The following is a 25,441-nucleotide window of genomic DNA, read 5'->3' as shown; positions in this document are numbered from 1 at the left end:
CACTACAATGTAGTTTGAGAAAACTATTGTCATTTGTGTAAATATATCAATATATCTGAAAATGAATGCTTCATACATCTTTAAACAGTAATACATATCTCTACATACATTGTAAATACAGTGCTGTAATATACATGGTATTCAAAGTCAGTCTGGGTTGCCCTATACATCAGAATATTGTATGAATATAGAAAACTGGTAAATGAAATTAGATGATTGATGTTGATACAATGTAAAAATCTATTTATCACAATTGCTGCATTCACACATAATCTTTCATACAAAGTGTATCTATTCAAGCTTCACAAGAGTACAGTGGAGTGAAGCAATATATGCCTGTCCAATGTCAAACTGATAAACCTTATCCAAACATAATGGTTGGACATAAGTCTTAACCAAACTTCATCAATCTTTGATGGTAATCCCTTTTTCTGTTAACAATTTTCAAGTTAATCCTTCAAATATTGAACTTCCATTGTTGGCTACACAGCTAAATGCATATCAATTGTCAATACTTCAAAAGTTAAGATGGAATAGTTAAAATCACATTGGTTTCACATTGCATGATATATATATTGTAATTCTAACTACTCTGATGGTTTGAAGTTAATTTGTGAATAATTAGTCGACATATCTTGAACATGAAGGGACAGAGCTCAATGAAATGGTTCACTTAATTATGTTAGACAGGCATATGAAAATAATATACAATGTAAAACATTGCAAATGAAAGTAACATAAACACATAATACATGTATCACTTTAATATATAAAACTACTTTCAATTAAAATGGCACATGTGTACATGTATTTTCAATTGGGTATTTTAGTCAAATGAATTGTATTTCTATGTTTCCCTCCATCTCATCTCCAGAAGCATTTTCATGAATTCATAATTAACAGTTTAGACAAAAATGTCAGAAAACTAATGGTCATGTGACCTTCTCCTTCGATGATTTTCAATATCACACAATTTTGACTCATTCACTCACAAGGAATACACTTTTCAGGGATCACTCAAATCTTGGAGTTGAAGTAATAATTTGCATAGAAGTAATAGACATGTACTGAAATACTCCTTATTTTTCTTTTTTTGTAATTGTAAATATATGCAAGGATACGAAATTTACAAATTAAGGAAAAAACTATAATGTCCCTTACAATCTTTGTATGTGACATACAAGTATATCAACAAAAAATATTTCATATTTGGGAAAAAACTTTTGATTTAAAATTATCCAGGGGTTCTAAAGGACACGAGGGGCCATAATTATGCATAAATATTCTGAAAGACACCATGAAGTTTCAAAAAATGTATAGCAGTATTTTTATAGGAAAACTGACGGTAAATGACCCATTCCAAGAGCTGTCCTAATTCTCATTCCTTCTTTATCAAACAAGTATCATAATCAAACCTAAAATCTGTTTAGAACTTTTGCTGAAGACTAATTAAAACCATTAAAATCTATATCCAATGGAAGAAAACAAGAAATCAAGAACCTGGAGTTAAACCTGAAGGAAGATATTTTCCTGAAATAGCATAGCCCTAAAATATCATCAGCTTTTACAATTTTTAAGATCATTGACACAAAATTTAAATTTAATATAAAATTGTTTAATATTGAGTCTTGCGCATGTGCATCTTTTTATCTCAATCCTCAACAAAAATTAATATCTATTTTTGTCTTTGTAGCTACTTGTTGCTAGAGTTGGATGCATGCATAAAATGTTGTAACAATTATATATCGGATATAAAAGTATCAATTAAAAAAAATTCAATCATGTTTATCATCTGGACTGCCAAGTGTCAACAATGCAGCTAGTATATTAATAATGTATTTCTCTTGTAAATTGTGAATATGGCACTAATTGTGATACGAAGGTGATATAACAACTGAGTGACACTCTGAAGGACACACCTACAAATGTAGTTGATATGTTTTACTTCAACTGCATGGTTAAAAGAAAGCTGTACGCTGTGTTAACAGACTGAACTTCTGAACTCTGTATCATGACATAATTTTTTTTTTACATGTAAAAAATTGCAATTTTATCATAATGGTGCATTCACATTCTTACCCAATACAATTCTAGTACTTATTATTTGCTGAGCAATATATGTATATAGAAGCACAGCAGAGATAGAGATAAATATTCCAGTAAAATAAATATTTATCTTGAGGAATAGAAATTCTATCTATGATGGATGCAGGTGGAGCAAAATAACCTAAACCAATCAGTGATTCCCCTTTTAAAATAACAAACATGAATTCACCTGTTGGATAGATATTTTACAGGAATAGCCAGGTTTTTGAGATCATTTATTTCATTTTTCATATTATGAACAAGTTCATGAAATATCAAACTGCCAAATCAATAAATATGCAAAGGACAATATTAAACTATATCTATATAACCTAGCTATGACCACATATCAAAGATATGTATACACAGACCAATGGACAGACAGTATAAGCATGACCTACAACCTGAGGTCAAAGTGTGTATTCATATGTTCAGCCTTTTCTAAGAGAAAAACATTTGGATTGAACCCAATATTATTTTTGAGTGTTATAGTATTCAGTTTTATTTGCAGGTAAAAACAAGGGAGATAAGCAAGATGATGAGTCTTACATACTGTACATAACAAGTGATAGTTATAAAAGATACATATTAGATTTAACATTTTACATGTAACTCATTGAAAAGTTCAATGTCCTGGTAAAATTTAAAAGATGTAACATATCATATTACATATATCATAATTAATTTAACGTTTCTAAAATCCTACGTTTCATAAGCATTCATAAATGTTTTTGGTTTTGAACGTTGAGGGCGTCTGAGCTTGTACTCATTGTCACTCCCTTTAAAACGGAAAGCAGCCAATCCAAGCTTGGCTTCTATTTCATATTCTTTTGATAGTTTTAATGCTAACAATTTATCCATTTCTTCCTGTTTTTCCCTTGAATCAAAGACATCAAACAAATCCTTTGAAGAATCCATGCAAACAATGTTTGCACCTACAGGTTCCAACACACTACACTCTGAGAGGTTGAGACATTTTGTATCAGTCACATTACAAATACCACTGGATAGGACAGAATCTTGCGATTTCTTACTCTTTTTCAAACTAGCTTTGCCCTTTAAACTGCTATTTGTGAGATTTGAGCCAGTTTTCTTAAGAGTTTTCAGTTTTTTTGTGTTATTTCTTTTGGAAATTTCGTCAATTCTTCTTCTTTTGAAATTTGTTCTCTCACTTTCAATCTCTGAAATACACCTCTTCTTTCTTGTTTGTTTTAAAATTGGAGCCTCTGGGCTGGAACTCATCTCATCATCACTCTGATCGCTAATTAAATCACTAGTATCAAAATCTGATGATGAACAAGGTACAATGTTTGTAGAAATTTTGTCTTTATCTCGTTTCTTCGGACTGTAATCTGGCCATACATAATCATTACTTTGATTTGTCTTTCGCTTTCGTTTTGAGTAACCAGTTTTGGATTTCTTACATTCCTTGTCTACTTTAGTCATAAAATGATCAATTGTTCTGACTTTTGACTTAGTTTCAACTCTACTGTTGAACTCTCCATCAACCTCATCCCTTCCTAGACACGTAGTTCGCAAAGTTTCCTTAAAGAAACTGGATGACTGTCCCGAATCCCTACAGTATTTATCTCCCTTGACAACCCAGTCAGTAATGGATCGCTGTGGGCTAAATGAATCACATCTTTGTTTTTCTTCCAATGTCCCCTTTTTGCATATATTTTGTGTTTGTGACATGTTGTCTTCCTGCTTCAATCTGCCAGTTCTCTTTTGTTTTTTCCTCAACAAAGCTGATCCAGATGAGCTTCTACTGTCACTGTCCATATTGATGATATTGTTGTTTTCACACAACGGTGGTGGAATGTCGAAATCCATCGAGTCATCAATGTTTGATTCAAGGGGAATCATAAGTTTCCTTACTGTACCAGCTTCATTGGAGGACATCTTTATGTCCATATTATCTATATCAACAGCCTTTCTCTTGTACCCTTTCTGTGTGTGTTCAACTTTTGCTGAGTTGTTTTTATTCGCGCTATCACCCGTCACATCAGATTCGTTTTCGTTTGTTCCACCTTCATCAAACCTTTTGACAGTTAGAGTGGATTTTGACAATCTACGGACATTGCTTTTCCTTTCCTCTTCAAGCTCTGACAATCGCCTTTGCATAATTGGACTACATGCATCTAGGTCAGACAATGACAATTCATTATTTGTTGGAGAACTGAAGCTGGTTTTATTCAGGTTCCTGGGGGTGGTCCGAATCAAGGGTGGTTCAATGACTTTGCCACTAGCCAGTTTCCTTGGTGGTGTCACAGGACAAACATTGATAGGTTTGAAGTGGTTAAGTTCCTGTGTAATACTGTCTACACTCTGTATACTTGATGCTCGTGACACCTTTGAAGATGCACGACCATTTTTCGATAATGATGGAGAGGAATTTTCCAGTAACTCATGTTGAAGCTTGTCTGTGATAATTTCAATGTCCGGTGAAATGATAACTGATCTACTGGCACCACTGCTCTCTGTACCAAGACAAACAAGCCCATCAGTTGCACTTGAAGATGAACGTTTCGACAAATCTTGTGAAAGTTCATCTGAAAATAATCCCTCATTTTCTGTATGTAAGTCAACATATCCATAATTCCAGGAACTTGTTCGAGATTTACTTTTAACGGACATGTTTGTACTACTGTCACTTTTTTCTCGATCATTGCACATGTATGGAAGGGAACAATCACTTGATTTGCTATCAGTGTCTTTCAGTTTGTCTACCTTTAAAAATTTTCCAGATTTTTCTGAAAAATCTTCATCAGGTGTGTTGTGTAGATATTGTACAGATGAAGCACTGGAGATACGGTCTGCCTCCTTCAGCTTTTCTGCCTCTCTCATCTTACTAATGAATGATTCAATTGTGGACGTCGGCCTAAGACTGCTTGACCGTCCACTATTTCCACTGCTGCAGGTAACTACCGATGTAGATCTTGTTAACCTTGATCGAGACTCGGCCAATAGGAAATTGATTGGGGCATCAGTGCCTGCCTGTGAAAAAATAAAAATACAAAGTATGATCGGAATTGGTAATATAAGGGGACTATGGATATATAGATATATATGTATATTCAGGGGTCGACATTAACGCTTGTCCGATTGTCCGGTACCAGACGAAATTGATGTCGGACAAGTGAAATCATTAAAGTACTTGTCCGACGGGACAAGTAACAAATCTGTCTTTGTATTTTATTTATGTTATATTCTGAAGTCAAAACTGATTCAATACTCACTGTAAAATGAGTAAAAACTCCTTTAAATTGTGTTAACCATCGTACGGAAGTGAGTTGATCATGCTTATTAAAGCTTCATTTGGAACTACATAGAAATAATGGTAGACTTCCGAGGGCTCTCGAAAACATGTAATCGGTATCACTAGTATGTTTGAAACGCATGCGAATGCTGTACATGTGAGAGCTAGCATTGATACTACGACAGATACCGTCTGCTGGAATCGTAATAAAAATGAATCAGTTTTGATATAATTAAGGAGGCTACAGATGAAGCAGACTGCCGTGCCCTAGAAAACAGTGACATGTTTTAATGTTTTCACAGTAGTAAGTTTGTTTATATAGTTTAGTCGAACAGTTCTCCATGAAAGTTAATTATTTTAGAGTACTTCATTCATCTGCTTTTAGGTAAAAAAAAGGATGGTTTAGTAAAACTTAAATAACTTGTAATAATACTTTCTTGCTGTTTTATTGTTGTTAGTAATTATTATGAGTCGAAATTATGGCTTGCAGTGCTTACCTCTACTTTATAATAAATCATCTTGCTGTTTACACGTAACAGATGGAAAGTAGAAACACATGTAGGACAAGTGATTATTTCATTCGGACAAGTGAATTTATCTTATCACTTGTCCGAGGGACAAGTGCAGAAAAAAGTTAATGTCGATCCCTGATATTAAAGGAAAAGCATGCAATTTTCAGGTGGTGGGCTGATCATCGATTATAATTAGTGATGCGAATCAGATAAGATTTCAACATTGATGATTGGATTAAATCAGTTAGTAACAGTAAGTTACCTCTTTCTTAAATTATTACATAGTTAAGATTGAGTTTCTGTTAATTTTATCAGCTTGAAAGCTTTAAAATGTTTGCGAAATGAAGACCTCATCAGAGTGCGCCTAGAGAACTACTATTCCAACCTCAAAAATTTCATTTACAAAGTCAAACACGGAAAATAATAAAGATATTCCAACTACTTCTAATCGTTGATTTTGATATGTTCTAACATACATCAACACTATTGTCATTCTGGCACACAGAATTCAGGAAATCGAACACCGGCACACAGAATTCAGGAAATCAAACAACGACACACAGAATTCAGGAAATCAAACAACGACACACAGAATTCAGGAAATCAAACAACGACACACAGAATTCAGGAAATCGAACACCGGCACACAGAATTCAGGAAATCAAACAACGACACACAGAATTAAGGAAATCGAACAACGACACACAGAATTCAGGAAATCAAACAACGACACACAGAATTCAGGAAATCGAACACCAGCACAGAGAATTCAGGAAATCAAACGACACACAGAATTCAGGAAATCGAACAACGACACACAGAATTCAGGATATCGAACGAAAATCGAACGACACACAGAATTCAGGAAATCAAACACTGGCACACAGAATTCAGGAAATCGAACAACGACACACAGAATTCAGGAAATCGAACGGCACACAGAATTCAGGAAATCAAACAACGACACACAGAATTCAGGAAATCGAACACCAGCACAGAGAATTCAGGAAATCAAACGACACACAGAATTCAGGAAATCGAACAACGACACACAGAATTCAGGAAATCGAACAACGACACACTGAATTCAGGAAATCAAACACCGGCACACAGAATTCAGGAAATCAAACACCGGCACACAGAATTCAGGAAATCAAACACCGGCACACAGAATTCAGGAAATCAAACACCGGCACACAGAATTCAGGAAATCAAACACCAGCACACAGAATTCAGGAAATCAAACACCGGCACACAGAATTCAGGAAATCGAACAAAAAAATCATATTAGACATAGAACCATCTTACTTGTCCTGTGTAAGTGTACAAAATTATTTTGTTTGCCTCGACTCAAATTTTGGTTGCCAGGGTCAACAGGCAAGTGGATTTCTACACCCCTGTTATTGATAGTTGAGTGTAAGAGGTCATCCAATTTTCCGATTCATTACAATGCAAAATCCCATCTGATTCCCATCACTACAATTTTCACGACCACTTTTGATTGTCAAAACACCTGTCTTTCAACTTGAAAACTTATGACATCAATAATGCTGCAACAGACAGCAAAACAATTTTGATGATGTTTCAACCTTATCATGATGTGATAGCAGAGGAGATGTAATGTAATGCTGCATTGGGTGTATGACATTGTTCCCCATGGACAAGGGAATTTGTTTTGTTCCATCATTTTATTTCAGAATCTTTAAACAAAACACTAATTCCTCCAAATTAGTGTTATATGATTGACAAAATATTACAATTAATCATCGCTTGGAATCAGAAAATCAAACTGATCCAATAATCAGCTAAAATAAATGATTATTAAAATTATTTTAAGACATGAAAAACTAGGGATCCCAGAGGGATCCTGGTGTCCACCATTCAATGATCGATATTGGCTTGATGTCATACTGATCTTCTCCGTTCTTTCTCAATTTCCTCTTATACTTCAATTCTCAAAATCCCAGACGGCTGCTTGTCGGCCATATATTTTGTTTTTCTGATCAAAATGTAAATTGAACTGGTACAACTAGGGACCAAGGGGAACATATACATGAAGCTACCTGTCTGCCACTTTGTTTTTCTGACTATAAATCTGAATTAAATTGGCATAACTAGCGACCAGGGGAACCTACTCATCACGTTTGAGAAATGTATCTCCAGCACTTTTCAAGAAATAGCGGTAACAAAAAGACCACGGACACAGTTCTATTTGATCTGATGAAATATAAAATAAAGGTGACGCCTATATTACATTTTATATTCATGTACTCTTATCAGATTAAATGAGAATAGCAAATTAAAACTATTTTTTGTTTCAATCCAGGCTTCTGTTACTTTGCTGCTAAGATAAAATTTGAATACCACCCATTATCACTTACATATTTGTTTATATTATAGAATCGGAACTTGAGCTTGCATTGACAGACTGTGGGCCAAACTTCATTTTTAACATGCTTTTTTTGTCAACAGGAGACAACTTTGTAAAATACCTGTGTTCAAATTTACTCGATACTGTACATGTTATGAATTTAAATACTAATTAAATTGTCATACTTCCTCCATGACATCTGTCAATTCCATGGCCAGCTTTTCATCTTCTTCCTGTCTTTTTTGCTGCTCTTTCCGCTTGTTTTCCATCATATCTCTCTCTTCATCTTGAAGTTTCTTGATGAGTGCTTCACTGGCTTCTATCTCTTTTTGTCTCTCTACCTCTCTCTGTTTTGCAAGCTGAGAAACAAGATTTTACAACCATTTAAACAAAAATAACTGAAACTTTTGTAGCACAATGTCATGAAATGTTATTTTTGACAACCAATCTTGGGCTACTAATATATATAATAATAACTAGAACTGTCGTCCAGAGGGCAAACTCATACCCCCCGCTCCTGCAACCCCCATCGTTACTATGCATTTATACAATAAACAAGATATACAGTGAGTTAAATCTCACTTAGTCGTATTCAGTTTTCTTGGTTACCCTAATTCTTTTTTGAGCTATATTATGAATAAATTGTTGTACATGACATTATGAAATGATTTCATATGAGAAAATCTTTTCAATTGATCAATTTATAACAAAGAAAAAATTAAAAAGGTTATGAGAAAGGTAAAGTGTGAATGGGATTTATTCAAAAAATTACGACGTGATATAGATTATGCACATCTACAATGTATTTATAAGGATTATTGTCATGAAGTTTTGTTGAAATCAGACAAGTAGTTTAGGAGAAGTAGCCGGTACATTGTTGTGTCAAACTCTCCCAAAAAACTAAGTTTTGTGCCCTGGCTACCAAGGTAACCAAAAAATTACGACATGATATAGATTACGCACACCTCCAATGTATAAGGATTATTGTCATGAAAAAACTAAGTTCTGTGCCCTGGTTACCATGGTAACCATAAGAGGAGTAGACCAAAAAACTAAGTTTTGTGCCCTGGTTACCATGGTAACCAAAAAATTATGATGTTATATAGATAACGCACACCTACAATGTATAAGGATTATTGTCATGAAAAAAACTAAGTTCTGTGCCCTGGTTACCATGGTAACCATAAGAGGAGTAGACCAAAAAACTAAGTTTTGTGCCCTGGTTACCATGGTAACCAAAAAATTATGATGTTATATTGATTACGCACATCTACAATGTATAAGGGTTATTGTCATGAAGTTTCGTTGAAATCGGATCAGTAGTTTAGGAGGAGTAGTCGGTACATTGTTGTGTCTACAGACGGACGGACAACCTGATTCCAGTATACCCCCCCTAACTTCGTTGCGGGGGGTATAATAATAATAATAATACTTTATTTCCTGAGGGTGACATATTTAGCATGTGCTAATCTTCGATATGGCCCTCTATAACCACATACAAAACATAACATACATTAATCAACAGATAACATGATATCTTGAAATATATACAATATGGTTGGAAAAAGTTATAGTAATGAACATGCAGGTACTCATATAGAATAATCATATTATACAGTTATATGTATCATTCGGTAGAACATGAATTTCTATACATATACATTTAAAGGGAAACATTTAAAATCAATAGATCATCATACACATGCTTTCTTAATAATATAGTTTTGCTTGAATCAGAAGAACTGAAATTGATGACTTTAAGCTTGAGAGAAAATGATTACGTATTTTTTGCTTGAAAGTTGTAAGAGATGTTATATTTTAAGATGTAGTGGTAGGTTATTCCATGACAATACTCCAGAGTAGCTAAATGATTTTCGCATGGTTTCTGATTGCAGTTTGGGCAAAATAAGTTTATCTGTAGTTAACCTCAAGTTATAAAAGTACGAATTTTGACAAGTTTCAATTAATGAGCGTATAATCAGGCGTCATATTATATAAGTTATACAAGTTTCATGTTCTTAACAGATTTTTCCACAGGGAATATGTATATGACGAATGTCTTAAAATACATAATTATAACACTTTACAAAACCATAATAGGACCGACATGATTTTGTTGTGCCTGGTTAATTTTGGTTAATGCATACACATTTCTGTTGTGTTGGGATTCGGTTGAGTTTTCAACATCTATGATTAGGATATAATCAGTTAGATAGTTAGTGACAACCAACCATCAATTGGGATTTTATCTTTTCCCCTCATATTCATTCTAAACAGCCCTTCTTCCCAATGCTTCCCTTGACACAGTACTTCACTTTTGGCCTTTAAGTTGAGCATTCACCTGTGTCAGGAAGGCTTTGGGTTCTGCCCCATGCATATGGCTGAGACATAACAGAGTCTGCAACCAGAGGCCTGTATCATTCACTTGGATATTCCAGTAATCATTATTTCAAAATACTCTTAATCTCCTGTACTAAGCCCGCAACTCTGGCCCCATGGGGAGCCACACCCTTTGTTTTACAACAGTGAATAACCTTTAGCCAATAATGCTCCAGAACAAATTTCATTAAAATCCATTCATTCATTCAACATGTACACTAATAGTGATTTTGGCAGACAGCAGATCCCCCGGATGCTGCACCATGGCATAGGCAATGTCAGCTAAAATGTAGGATGTTATAATTAATCAATATAAAACCAAACATGTATCATCAGCATCAAGATCAATCTAAATTAATAAATTTTAATTAATTTACCCTCTGAATTTCAGCCTCATATTCTTTCCTTATTTCTCCAGGATTGGAAAGCTGGATGATTGGAAGAAAGACTGTAAAACAAAGTAATAAAACAATCATTTATCAGAATTAAATAATCCATATTCCCAATTCAGGGCAAAAGGTTAAAGTAATTATTACAAATTTAGTCCAATGTTTATATATAAAAATGATCTTATACTTAAAACATTATTATGCTAAATCTGTCTGTCAGAGGCTCCTTTATTTTTACATTGATCACCAAAATATTTAAAGGGAATTTGAAGTTGTAATGCAAATATGTATGAGCAAGGAATTCCGGAAAAGTGCTTTTCTTCTTGTTGTCTGCATGACACACAATGTATATATCACTCAGGTAAAGGGAGAACTTATAATTAGTTTGGTTGCTTTAGTATTTTAATACAACTAAGCCAAAGGTCCTTGGGGTTGATTTCAAGCAGAGCTATTGAAATAAAAATCATATCATTCATAATGATCTCTGTTCCATTAAGTATAGATGCAGATTGTTTGAATTCATGATCAGTGCCCATTGAAAGATACTACCATTATATAGCCAATATTGTGAAAGTAACAGGTTTTGTATCAATACATATCAATATTCTATTTTTAATTAATTATTTTAATGATAGTAAGGTTGTGACAAAGCTTCATAATACAGGATATTCACAGTGGGTAATCAAATATCACGGAACTTTTCTCGGATGTCAAATATATTTGACCTCCGAGAAAAGTTCCGGATAATACCGTGACGTGCACGTGTTATATTTAGACGGAGCATCATTTGTTGACATCAACAAAATAAACTGCTGATTATGAAATATTGAATATCCTTGACATCATTGACTCGTACGGTATCTGAACCATTTATTTACATTAATCTTTATATTAATCATTCAATTGTACATCATAGCACTGACTTCCTACACAATTGTGTAAGTTGTGTTATGGTATCAAATGACCTAAAACCACCAGTGTTGTCCAAAATAGGTCAACACATTATCTTCACAATCAACCCAGGCCAGTTGATATGTCATTCGTACCTCCATTGTCATCGTCGTCATCCCCTGCCAATCGCCTATCAACCTTTTCTCTAAAACTGATCTTTATGTCATTCCACAACTTTTCGTTAACCAAGTTTCCAGATTTGGTCGCTCGTCTGGCCCAGACAGAAATCCTTGTCCGGCAAAGTGGACAGCTCAAGCTGGCCTCCTCCACATTTTGTTTGAAACACGGCATACACAGAGTATGAGTACAAGGCATAGTCACTGGCTCGATCAGAATACTCATACATATTGGGCACATGCAGTCTTCGACTGCCAGTTTCCCCGTCATGATGACTTAGAATATTTACATGGAATACACAAACATCCTGTGACATTTTTCACGCCATTTTGTTGATTGGCGCGCACCCAAGCGGATGCTAAGTTCGTAGCGCCATCTATTATTTACACAACGTTCGATAACTTTTCTGAACACTTTCCCAACACCAACTCTATAATGCATCAGATATATTTCACCTCCTGTAAAATGATATTCTATGTGCGTATTTGTTATTCAACTTTATTTATTTAAGCTTATTTATTGATTGATTTATTTATCTAATATTTCTTAAAAAAACACAACAGCAACAGTATTAATGTTCATTTCATACAAGTACCGTAAGTTATGCATTGTCTAATTGATACAATAAGTAATTATGTTTTCGCACCGTAACTTAAGTTATGATACCAATAATCACCTAGTTCTTAATTGCTAATAATCACTTACCTTTATGTTGTCTCATATCGAATAGATACAACGTTTTTGCCCAATTCATTTAACAAATCAAAGTGTATGCAAATTAAGTTCTATTTAACCATAATTTATATACTTCATTATATACCCTGTATCACAACATATTTGTCTATCTCACACTCTCCGGGTTTACTTCTCATCCTCTTTGAGTACTTTTTAGTGTTAAGCGATATTCAGAAAACATTAGGCTTTTCTAAATGTAAGAAATGCAAAAAAAGTTGGATGATATTGAAGATACAAGAGATTATGGTATTGTATATTTTACTGGAAGTATTTTAGACGACCATCAACTGCTCCTTTGATATAAAAAAAAATAAAAAAAAATAAAAAAAGTACTTATATCAGGTCTCCATGCCCCTTTAAATTTAGATCGAAACTTCGCGGGAAGTGGTGTTATTGTTTATCTTGATAATTTGTTAAAAATAAACCGATTAGCATACATTGCCCAATATTTTATAATAATATGTTTAAAATAAACTAATTTACATGTTTACATCTAACTGATGTTGGTAAATTGTTATTTTCGAAAAAAATAACTAATTACAGTATTTGTAAGCAGAATTTTAGTTTCTAAAAAATATGAGTCTGTAGTTGTCAGCCAATTTCTGCATGATGAAAGCATTCTCTTTACCTAATGTGACATTCTAAAATTTCGGTATATATTTTTCTCCGTGCTAAAGTAATTCATACTGTAAATATGAAACCCATGGTGATCGAGGTACCCGTGTTCTATCAATACATACGAGATCCCAGGGTGATCGAGGTGCCCGTGTTATATTAATACATACGAGATCCCAGGGTGATCGAGGTACCCGTGTTATATTAATACATACGAGATCCCAGGGTGATCGAGGTGCCCGTGTTATATTAATACATACGAGATCCCAGGGTGATCGAGGTACCCGTGTTATATTAATACATACGAGATCCCAGTGTGATCGAGGTACCCGTGTTATATTAATACATATGAGATCTGAGGGTGATCGAGGTACCCGTGTTATATTAATACATATGAGATCTGAGGGTGATCGAGGTACCCGTGTTATATTAATACGTATGAGATCTGAGGGTGATCGAGGTACCCGTGTTATATTAATACGTATGAGATCTGAGGGTGATCGAGGTACCCGTGTTATATTAATACGTATGAGATCTGAGGGTGATCGAGGTACCCGTGTTATATTAATACGTATGAGATCTGAGGGTGATCGAGGTACCCGTGTTATATTAATACGTATGAGATCTGAGGGTGATCGAGGTGTCCGTGTTATATTAATACATATGAGATCCCAGGGTGATCGAGGTGCCCGTGTTATATTAATACATATGAGATCCCAGGGTGATCGAGGTACCCGTGTTACATTAATACATACGAGATCCCAGGGTGATCGAGGTACCCGTGTTATATTAATACATATGAGATCCCAGGGTGATCGAGGTACCCGTGTTATATTAATACATACGAGATCCCAGGGTGATCAAGGTGTCCGTACTATTTTTATTCATATGAGATCTTTAATGGATCATTAGTGGTTCTTTATACGTTTGGTAATTTCACAACATTTTTTCGCCATTATTCTTATACTGTTTTAACAAAATTTCATTGTATTTTTGTCATTTGCTCCATTCATCTAATGTACCACGCACAGCTGTCAGCTTGGTGAAAAGGTATACAAACCCATTAGACATTACTATGGGAATTATCAGCCTGGTATATTCTTAGTCCGATTCATTCCGACATCTTCTTGATTCTTTTATATCAGTCTGGGGTTGATTAAACGTTGATTTCATTTTTAGCTGAAGTCAACCTTGAACACCTCCTGGTATCAAAGAGAAATCATAAACGAGGAAATTGTCTAGAGATATTTGAAGTTTGTTAAACGTATCTTTGTGTTTCTTTAATATTATATCATTTTAAGAGAGCCCATGTATTGTCTATGACTTATAACATATTTCTTACCGACCTAACGCATTAATCCGTTTAGACTAATACGTTGACACAAGTGTAGCACACACTTACTGTATTCATGTTCATAATAATCCATTCATTAATCTGACATAATTCCTTATTCATAGCTCTCGCAGACTTTTGGTATACAGGTATACTTTCATAAAACTACTGTACCTGCCTTTGAAACTAACCACCTCTGACGTAGAGAACAGGTCAATCAACGGTTCCCTATTTAGTTGTTTGTTTTGAATTACCTACTATCAGAATGCATTACACTGGTATGAGGATCATTACAAGGTAAGGACATTTAGCTTAGTAACCGAACGGGAGGCAGTTTCACAAACCTGTACGTAACCATCATTTGGGATATATATATTGGTAGGTAGGTACCTTTCTGTAGTGGAGGGTAAGGGTGTTATTAATACCAATTTTAATCCCTTAAACGTCTTTATAGGATTAAAATTGTACATTGTGTTTCTGTAAATCGCTATTTTTGTAAGTCGGATGTAATGTAGTACCTAGTCAAAACGAAGTTTGATTTCTCTTGTGGACAATGGCGCGCATGTTTTATCTATTATCTATCAACAAACTGTTAGATATTAAGCTCAACATTCGGATGTCACGATGTAAAGCCCCAGTCACACATAACGGCGAATCAAGGCGAATTTTCAGTAAGGAATGTTTCATGGTTTGTTACTATGTAGTTATTTATATAGTATGTAATCGTTACACGTTATCCGAAAAAGATGTCCATGTCAGATTTTACTTAACTTGCGTGAACCATGCTATATCAATGCTTGTGCATGTGATGCTTGTGCATGTCTAAATGTATATATAAGATTATCTGTCTATCCCCCACCCCATGCCCTGAGTTTCTCAAAAGCATTAAGGTTTTCCCAGGAAAGAAAAGGAAGTATCTACGTCTACTGCTAAGTATTTTCAATAAGAAATATCACGTTAAGGAACTTCCTACATGTATAAATTTGGACCTTGGTGTGGTAAAGGAACTTTTGTTTTTATCTTTTTACAAGTACGTTCAACATCTCTTCTGGTACAACAGGACCTTAACCACCTCTACATATAATCTTTATGGAGTATGTATATCTGGGCATGAACCACTCACACGGATTCAAAATTATAGGAACGCTCAAGTTTTGTTCCTGTTGTAATATTTAATGATTTCCTGGATTGCCTAAGTTATGAGCTTTGCGCTAATTAAAAATTTGCAAAGTATCTCGCAATGCAAGTAATAAAATGAAAAGACTGTTTCTAGATTTTATTTCTCTACCCGAATCAATTTACGCCTACTCGCAGATAGTACTCGGTATGTCAGGTCGGGAAAGCACTATACACGGAAGTAAAGAGACAATTACGTGACACAATGAAACCCATAACGCATGGACAGCGTACAACTAAGCTGTATGATAAGCGTGATGTTCAAGGGTTCGAGAATGCAGGTTGATGAAGACAATGGAGAAGTTTCAATGTCAATATCATGATCACATTTAGAAATATTGTATTTCCTTATCCGATATGACGTCAGACATGTTCGATGTGTGCTGACATGCGTAGAGGTTTCGTTGTCATCATCCTAGTACTCATTTTAAAAATGTGACTGAACGCGGATTTGACCTTGGTTTGTATGACGAGTGTTCTCGATGAAGCAGAAGACGCTTACTGCTTTGGAACACATGGTTTTATTATCCTTGCGCTTTTCAGGGATTCTCACGCATATCTATATTTATCATAGTATGCAATACTTTTATCGAGTTTCCGTTGGAATTATGGTTTAATCACTGTCGTTATTCTTTGTTGTTATTGTGTGGTGATAACATTTGTAGACTGACCAGTGGGATTTACGATGGAAAATGACCACGAGACTGACCGAAATACAATCGACGACAGAGCAACTAGTGGAAAGACTCAGCGAACACCTAGTGTAACTTTTGGAGGCGTTCAACTACTTGCCACGCCGGATCTTACAGCACCTATTCCGGAACAGGACGATTACGATCCTACGAGGATTCCTTCCGGTATACTCCGGAAGTCCAGCGTTCCAATGGATGGTGGAATTCCAGGTGAGTTGTCTTCTGATTTTGCTTTGAGTAATGCTGGAATCTGACATGACTTTGTGGAATGACGAAGTTTGTTTTTCGGTATGTTTGATGACTGAATAAACGTTCTGTGATGTTGAATTTGACTTCCGTCTTCAACTAATATGCTACAGCTTATAGGGACCAACCAACCAATTGTTTTCCCATAGACTTTAGTGTTAACGATTTGGAGTATTTCATTGAAATTCTTGAATTCAATATGACAATTATGGTTTATAACAAAAGTTTAGGGTCTGATATAACACATAATAAAAAAAAGTTGGGTCCTTCAGCTCAAATTTTCTCCAGGGTAGTCATTTTGAAAATGGGTGAATTTCCCTGTAAAAAAATTCTCAAAAATCTAAAATGTTTACCTGTTGATTATTATTACCTGAACGTCTGGGAAAAAAATCAATCAGACTTACGAAATTTAAATCAATATTTCTTATTAGTAGTTACCTATCAGGCTACATATCTATTTTCTCACTTCATAACATACTGGCCAATCAGTGGCTGCCAGACATTTTATCCTTGGCTCACATTTATTTTTTAAATTGGTTGGTTGCTCCCTGTGTATAGGGGCTGTTTCAAAAATTTATTTTTTCAATTGGTTGGTTGTTCCCTATACGGATACAGTCATCAAAACAACACTTCAAACAAAATGTCTAATTCAGCTTTTGGATCAAAGACATCTTCATCTTCATCTTTATCTGCCACCCAGATTGCATTGATATTGACAATAAATACAATCTAACAAGCGTTTAATTGTTATATTTACATTAAGATACGTTAAACTTCACTTTATCTTTTTCTTAATCTGGGGTTAAAGTTAAGCTATTCCTCTGTTTGTTCAATTGAAAGAACGGCACATGTGAAATCGATTTCATTGTAGTGCTTGGTTTGCATTCAAATTGATGTGTAATACAAAGCCTCGGCGTGACTATGACCAACAAAGCACCAACATGACGTCATAATTACGCGATTGCTCTAAGTCGAAATCTTTGCTAGGTTTGATGCACCCGCAACGCATTGCCAAACATTTTTTGACGCTGACGGAAGTGACGTCATGTGATCTGGGCTGCATTTATACGGTGATCAATACCATCTGGTTTAACACAGGAGTAATGGGAGACTGTCACACAGAATGTAAATATTAGGCTTGTAAATGGTACAGGTAGTATTTTATATATGTTAAACATAGCTAGGTATCGATCATGAGTGAAGTGTATATTCTTCATCCGGATCTATAGATGAAACCGTATAACACATGTAAGGGGAATTAAAACAAGCGTGTAGCAGTCACCTTAAGTCCAGTAAACCAAACGACAAACTAAAAGACGTCAAACCGTTGTAAGAGATATCAGTTTTAGTCTTAGATTTGGCATGTGTTTACTTTAGTTTTGCGCATTGTCATCAATTCGTTTTGCGTTTGAGCAACCAAAAGAAAAGAAAAAATGTTATAACATAGACCTACAGTGCAACATTGATTTATCGGATGATTGACAAAACGGATGTGATAGTTTTCTTTTAAACCCGCTTTAACTCATGCTTTGTTTGTAAATAGTTGCATGATAGTTAAATGTCCGACGTATTGTTTGTTTGATTTCTAGCCACGTCTATCAATGTCCAACCAGCAACGCCTACCATAGACACCATGATACCAAAACGAGAAGCAGAAAACAAGGCGCGCGCACTCCTGACGGAAGAAACTCCAATGCTTCCGGTTAGACCGACAGTCAGGAGCAGAATAGATAAGTCATTTGTAAATTTTGTTGTGGTTGGTCATGCGGATTCCGGGAAATCTACTCTGATTGGGCATCTTGTTTACCTGTGTAATGGCATCGACAAAGAGACAATGAACAGATTAGCACGCGAGGCTGACTTGGTATGTTTTATGGAAGATTTTTGAGTTTTATTTTAGATTTTAAAAACGATTTTCAACAATAATGGCATCTGCTAGTTTGATAATGAAAATGGAGCATGTAAAATTAAAGTTTAAGTGCATGATTCAGTCATGCGCCTCTTTGTTATCTACCATATACCAAAATACTGCACTATTTGAGTTTGCAATGGAGGTTGGAGAATTTTGTTTAATCACCCTAATACGCTGCAAAGTTTTATGTGAGCAATAAATAACATGAAAAACTTATGTTTATTGTGCTGTTTAATCAAGTTTTGACTGTTCAACAGGCAGGTAAAGCGTCATTCAAATATGCGTGGGTTATGGACAAGCTTAAAGGAGAAAGACAGAGAGGGATTTCAATCGACAGCAAATTGAGGCGGTTCGAGACTTCGAATAAGTATGTCGTCATCATTGACTCACCAGGACACCGTGATTACGTACATAACATGATCACAGGAGCATCACAGGTTTGTGACATAACACCATGTTTGACTGAGAACCTGTAGAGCGTAGGAACTGTACCTGCTGTTTTCTTCCTAATGTCTCCATTGACACTGCCTCACTTTTGACCTTTTGTTTGAGAGCTCGTCTCCTGAGGAAGGAGTCTCGTGTTTCTGACAATGTAAGAATGGTTGTTCATATTCTCTACTTAACGTTCAGCATTTGGAAATTATAACAACTGGTTCCCGGTATTATTCTTCGGCAGTATACTTCAGTAAGGAATCACTCTTAAGTCATCTTCAGTTTCACGCTGTCACAGAAGACGAACATATCGCATCCACCTTAAAACACACATATGCAACCCATATATTTCCAGGGTATAATACATGTACGGGGGATGCCCGTTGCTATATCACTTTTCATTGCACTTGGTGATAGGTGTACTTTTCCTTATTCAATATCATCAGTTTGCTTGAACTATTTTACAGTTTAATAACTTTCTTCTTTTAGTCAAAACTGAAACTTAGAAAAAAATCATAACACTTTTCACAATTGTATTCCCGGTTGTGATGTAGGCGGATGTAGCCATACTTGTGGTGTCGGCAGAGAAGGGCGAGTTTGAGCAGGGCGTTAAGAGACGGGGCCAGACCAGGGAACACCTTCAAGTCGCCTATTCCCTCGGGGTCAAGCAACTCATCGTTGTCGTTAACAAGATGGAAACCACTACACCACCTTACAGCGAGGTAATATTAAAAACCAAGGGAGGTAATTGTCAAGAGTCATAATTAGCCTTTTACTGTATGGTTATATGGAATTTATGGGAAAATGATTGTTGCCGAAAATAGGTTAAAATCGCTTGAAAAGTCGACTAAGCTAACTGTATTGGCTTGACGCAAGTTTATATAATATTATAAAGAAGCATAGGAAATTTATTTTGTTTTACCGAGCTTCTTTGCAAACATTCGTGAAAACAACATTCTATTTGATGTGAACTCGAAAATGACGACAATATCAGTCCATTCCCGTTTCTCCTAAGATGTCAAAGATTTGTATCGTCATAACTGAAAGAATGAAAACATATTTTGAAACATGTTTAATCTGTGTCCAATAGACGAGATATAACAACGTAATCAAAGTGTTGACACCCATGATAAAGAGGATCGGCTTTGACCCAAACTCCGTCGCTTTCATACCCATATCAGCTTTCGACGGTGATAATTTGATTAAGAAATCTGAAAACATGTCATGGTTCCACATGTGGCGAGTGAAGAGAGGTTCCGGTGGGGCCGGGGGCCACTCACTAATTGAGGCCATAGATCAGGTAGACACTCCGGTCCGGATGCAGCACCGACCTCTCAGAGTTCCAATACATTCCGTGTACAAACTAGGGGGTATGTATGAATTCCCGAATTCAGATTGAATAGGTTGTAATTTTGAACGTCCTGCCAAAACACAAAAGTTCATTTTGGGACGATGTCTCTTGGAATCTGGTCCAAATTAGCCCAATTTAATTGATATGATTTCAGAATATTCAAAATCGACAAGTAATGATTATTGGTACAATACTTATGAGTTGGCGGAAAACAAACGTCAGTGTTTCCTTGATTACGATAATTGCAGTGAAAACAAAACAATGCAAGGTATTTTTTTAGATTAGTTTATTTGTGATCCTGTCAATTTAATAATCACCTCGCAGTTATACTGCTATCTCTCTTGGTCCATTGACACCGGAATGGCCAGTGCTCCCTTTGGCTAGAAATGGTTTGTATTTCCATTTCCTACATTTTTTGCTCCCCTGCCTATAGTGTTCACATGTTACAACTTATTCGTATTCAACGATTGGTCCCCAGTACAATATCACGTCTTCCGAGAAGTCGAGAGCTAGCAAGCAATATGTCTGCACGCCCTGTCATTTCAAATATATGATTATCATAGCAGGGCAGAAGAATGATTAGATAAAAATGTACATCTATAAATAGTTACCATATTCAACGGGTCTTTACAGATATTGGTATTGTGACAGCAGGAAGAATACATTCTGGATGCTTGAAACCAAACATGGCAGTGACCTTTGCCCCAAATGACGTCAAAGCTAAGGTGAGTTACGAGTAGCATTAATTAGCACTAATTACATTAGCATGTAATTTCATTGCTGCTACGTTTATGTACAATATATGCAGCTGATGTATATAGTTTCTAACGCAAGAGTTCGCGAAATTTGGAAACTAGTAAGCGACTTTTTATTATACATATGGGCCGTATTACTGCGCCTACATTGTAAAATGATCTTGTTTACATCAGGTGAGGGCCGTACAAGTGTTCCGTGAGGTGATGACGGAAGTTCACGCCGGAGACAACGTGGGTATTCAGATCGAGAACCTAGGACTAAAGGATATTAAAAAAGGGGACGTCTGTGGAGACCCGGAGGAGAACCCACCAAGGAAAGCCGGAAAGTTTACAGCCCAGGTTCGTCAATTGATTTAAACGTCAATCCGCTGATTGTAGGTCACGTTGTCAGTCAGTCAATCGGTAGTTCTGCGATTAGTCAAGATAATGTGTCATAGGCTCGGATATAATCAGAACAAAGATGTTTATCCGTAATACTCAATTAACTGTTCTGAATTTTCAAGCATTGGGAAAGTTGGAATTTTCATGAGTGTGAAGCACAAGTGAACAATATCGAAATATTTTCACTGCAAAATCTTATATTTTTACTGCTCATCGCTACAGTGAAAATATGAGTTTATTAGTTTGATAAATTTCTTTATTTCACTGACTAAAATGCAATGAATAAATATATATAAACTTGCGTTATAAAATAGTATAGCAGCATTCAAAATGTTGGCGCGGCTGTAGTATGGAATGACGCTAGTCTGCACGTATGCGGAACTATATCTACTATAATAGTATAATAAAGTACACAAATTAATTCGCCGTGTTTCGGGCAGCTTTACATATGTAGTTTGTAGGGGTGAACTATGTACTTAGAAGTACATAATAACATCTACTTACTATTACATTACAGATCCTTGTTCTGAACCATCCCGGTCAGATTAAGAAAGGATACACGCCCCTTCTCAACGTTCACACGGCTAATGTAGCATGTAAATTCGTCGATATTAAGGAGCGATGTGACCGCCGCACGGGAGAGATGGCGGAACAATCGCCCGCCAGTTTACTTCCGGGTGAAGTTGGTGTGGTCGAAATGGTGCCAATGAAGCCACTGTGTGTGGAGAGTTTCTTCGATTATCCGTCCCTCGGACGTATTATCATCCGGGACCTTAAACAGACAGTTGCGGTTGGAGTGATTATAGACGTTGACGGTCGGTCAACGCGGACGGATGACGATAAACTAAAAGGTCAAGGTCATTTTGTGTCCAATAATTTTGGAGCGGACTCTCAATTAGACAATCTAACTCTCGGACCAGATTCCCGGCCAGTAACGGCAGGGGATCCTCAAATAGCCAAACCTGGAGAAATGGAGACAAAACCACCTATCATAATTAAAACTGACCAGACAGAATCGGAGCTAGAGATGGTCGCAACAGACCAGGACCAGACAGGCCTTACCGACGACAGTAAGATTGGCGGTCTCCAGACCGAAAGAGTAACGTTTAGGACCGGGTCTGGGAAACTGGAGTCCGAGTTGTGATGTTCGACTGCTTTTATTTAGTGATACAACGTAACATTTACACGTACCTTTCCCCCGTATACATGCTATATAATCATACATTCAAGTCACTAATAAGTTATAACATTATCATTTTATATATGAATACAGATCCAATGATTTATAATTAACGAGCATTATCAGTTGTAGTTATTCGTTAGCCTTTTATACATCAATTCGACCAATGGAGCATTCCTGACGTTTATACTACCATGAAAGCATTTTTATGAAAGCCACCATTGAGTTGTACGCCTCAGCGGAAGGTCTACTTTACGTCATGGCCTGATAGATTTCGTTAAGGGTTGAATTGTACTCTTTTTCATTTCTAGCGGCAAGAAGTGTCCACACACCACAAAATATTAATCTTAAACCAAAAATGTAACGTAAGTTACAATCAAAAACCTATAAAGCATTAAACATAGCGCTGGCAATTTTTTTTTTACAAACCTGTTTTCATGCAGTATTCTTGTCACACATGGTATTTAACGACCTATTGGTATTTCAGAGAGGTGGTATAGAAGCTTACGGAAGTTGTATGAGCCCTCTCGGCACTTTCCTAAAGTTTGACACATTTTATACTTATTTTCAAAGTACTGAATCTATTCTGTATTGTTGAATATTTATTTGGTGTCTGTAAGTCTCTTCAACACTTGCTTAAAGTTTGACAAATTCACATGTACAGATGTATTTGTATGTTCAATTCCTTAAATTCATATACTTTGCTGGATGTACATATTTATTCATTAATAACTAATGAATGCATTACACTTTAATTATGTATGTCGATGTTATTATTGAGTAGTTCACTAGGGTACATTTGTGTGGTGTGGTTTAATTCATTTCCACACATCTGTATCTAATTAACAATGTGTTTAGAAACGAGCTAATATGTTGTGTGACTTTTGTGCAATTCTTCGATGTCGATGTAAGATATCAAGAATAAGTTTTAACGACCCCCCAAAAATAGTAGCTACCAGATTATCTTGTTTTATAATATTTCTGTGTTCAAACCAATGAAAAAATATATCACAATATTAATTAAATGTCTTGCAAATGTTTACTAAGTATTATCTGGTTTAATTCAACGCAGTTGCTATAGCTGATGGCTGCTATATATAATTTGCGATAACCATGATGTGGCCGCTAGGTAGTCACAAAAACAAGAATAATTCCGATTAAACCAACTACGCGTCGTACCTTGGCCACATGGAAGCGGCCGAAATAAATAAGTCTGTCTCAATGGTGACTGTTAGGCCTATTGCTTTTGAAATAGAGAAGATGTGTCGATGAGTATACATGACATCAGGCATAAGGCATAGTCACAAACGCGGGGCTTCATGCATGATATGACTCTAACAGTTGAAGACGGTTGTTTTGGTAACAAGGTTGCTTTTGTGTTGTTTAACGTCCTATCAACAGCCAAGGTCATTTAAACCTCGGGAGTATGGCACAGTGGGCAGGGATGAAGTTTACGCCAGACAAATCACGGAATACCGTTCAAAAGAAAGAAAAGGGAAGCATTTATCATGGTTTTACCATCTAAACGTGGAATACAGCATACCAACTGACCTTGGGGTCTGAAAATCCATCAACCGAGCTGTACAAAGATTAAGTACGAAGCGGATTTAATCGTCTACTAAATTCTGAAAGGAGAAGTTATTTCCTATGTCGGTTGCAATCATTATTTGAAACCAATACATTAGCAAACTGCATCTCATATTGGAACCAATCCATATCAATTTCGGCTGAACTTAAATAAAAATGTGGGAGACAAAACCGTGACGTAAAGCAAATTGTTTTTTCTTTGTTTTAGAAAATAACAGAGGGTAAATGTTGTAACATAAATTTTAACTAGTTTTGAGTTATATTTTTGTTCTCGTCTCAGACTATAGGGGATGTGTAGCTTAAATGCACTACTATCTCCTGTGATCATTTTTTGCCCACCATCTTGAAAAGACCATTCCCTAACGGGGAGTTCCTGCCAATTCATTCAGGAGCAGTTTGCGATCCAATAAGCCTGGATTCACGGATCAAGTCAGGATTCACAGTGTCAAAGGCAGCCTATGCATCCAACAGGGCAATAGGTGCGTAAAAAAGATATATTGTTGATAGCGATCAACGGCGTCGAGGTGAAAATCCTTTGGTAAAGCCTCTCTTAATGAGGTTAAATTGTTGGTCTAACACCGCTCTCATTATTAGCTCCAGGGTATTAAGAAGCATTGGGATTACTGTTATAAGCTCCTGTAGTTTTAAGCGTCTTTCTTCTGGTTTTTCTTCTTGTATGTTGGGATAAGATGACATAATTTTAGATTGTCTGGAACTTTCCCGCCATATAGAAATTGATTATGATGTGTTGCTATGACCTCTGGTATCCTAGGGCCACCGTATACTTAGTATGTGATTTTCCGCGTTCATATGAAATACATCTGGTGCCTGGTTGTTGTTTAAGTTGAAGATATCCTCAATCACATGTCGACACAAAGATTTTACAACATCCTATAAACTGTATATGTTCGGGGTCTAGTCTTCGTCCCATTATGAGAAAGAGATTGCTGAATATCTAGGTGCTTGAAGTGCTCCTTTTAGTG

The 25,441-nt window shown here is 35.9% G+C and overlaps 2 protein-coding genes across 4 annotated transcripts; one reads left to right on the top strand and one right to left on the bottom strand.

The window, feature by feature from the left end:
- Window positions 1-749: 749 nt before the first annotated feature.
- Window positions 750-12,401, bottom strand: LOC117342062. The gene is made up of 4 exons (XM_033904036.1): window positions 12,042-12,401; window positions 10,984-11,054; window positions 8,413-8,586; window positions 750-5,082 (listed from the first exon to the last, which is right to left on the bottom strand). Exons 1-4 carry the CDS (start codon window positions 12,331-12,333, stop codon window positions 2,788-2,790), a joined length of 2,832 nt encoding a protein of 943 aa, XP_033759927.1. The 5' UTR covers window positions 12,334-12,401; the 3' UTR covers window positions 750-2,787.
- Window positions 12,402-14,911: 2,510 nt separating this feature from the next.
- On the top strand, window positions 14,912-24,641 carry LOC117342481 (elongation factor 1-alpha-like). 3 transcript variants are annotated; one of them, XM_033904649.1, is made up of 9 exons: window positions 14,912-15,043; window positions 16,588-16,824; window positions 18,450-18,724; window positions 19,030-19,209; window positions 19,759-19,926; window positions 20,295-20,574; window positions 21,189-21,280; window positions 21,485-21,649; window positions 22,209-24,641. In XM_033904649.1, the coding sequence occupies exons 2-9, from the start codon at window positions 16,608-16,610 to the stop codon at window positions 22,833-22,835; spliced, it is 2,004 nt and encodes a 667-aa protein (XP_033760540.1). In that variant the 5' UTR covers window positions 14,912-15,043; window positions 16,588-16,607; the 3' UTR covers window positions 22,836-24,641. The 3 variants fall into 3 exon arrangements, with proteins under 3 accessions (XP_033760540.1, XP_033760541.1, XP_033760542.1); XM_033904650.1 differs by lacking the exon at window positions 14,912-15,043 and adding an exon at window positions 15,080-15,128; XM_033904651.1 differs by lacking the exon at window positions 14,912-15,043 and adding an exon at window positions 15,091-15,124.
- Window positions 24,642-25,441: the final 800 nt, after the last annotated feature.

Source organism: Pecten maximus, chromosome 14 (assembly GCF_902652985.1).
Source record: "Pecten maximus chromosome 14, xPecMax1.1, whole genome shotgun sequence".
NCBI classification, from domain to species: domain Eukaryota; kingdom Metazoa; phylum Mollusca; class Bivalvia; order Pectinida; family Pectinidae; genus Pecten; species Pecten maximus.
The sequence above is the reverse complement of the archived record's forward strand: the minus strand, read 5'-3'. Positions and strand labels throughout refer to the sequence as shown.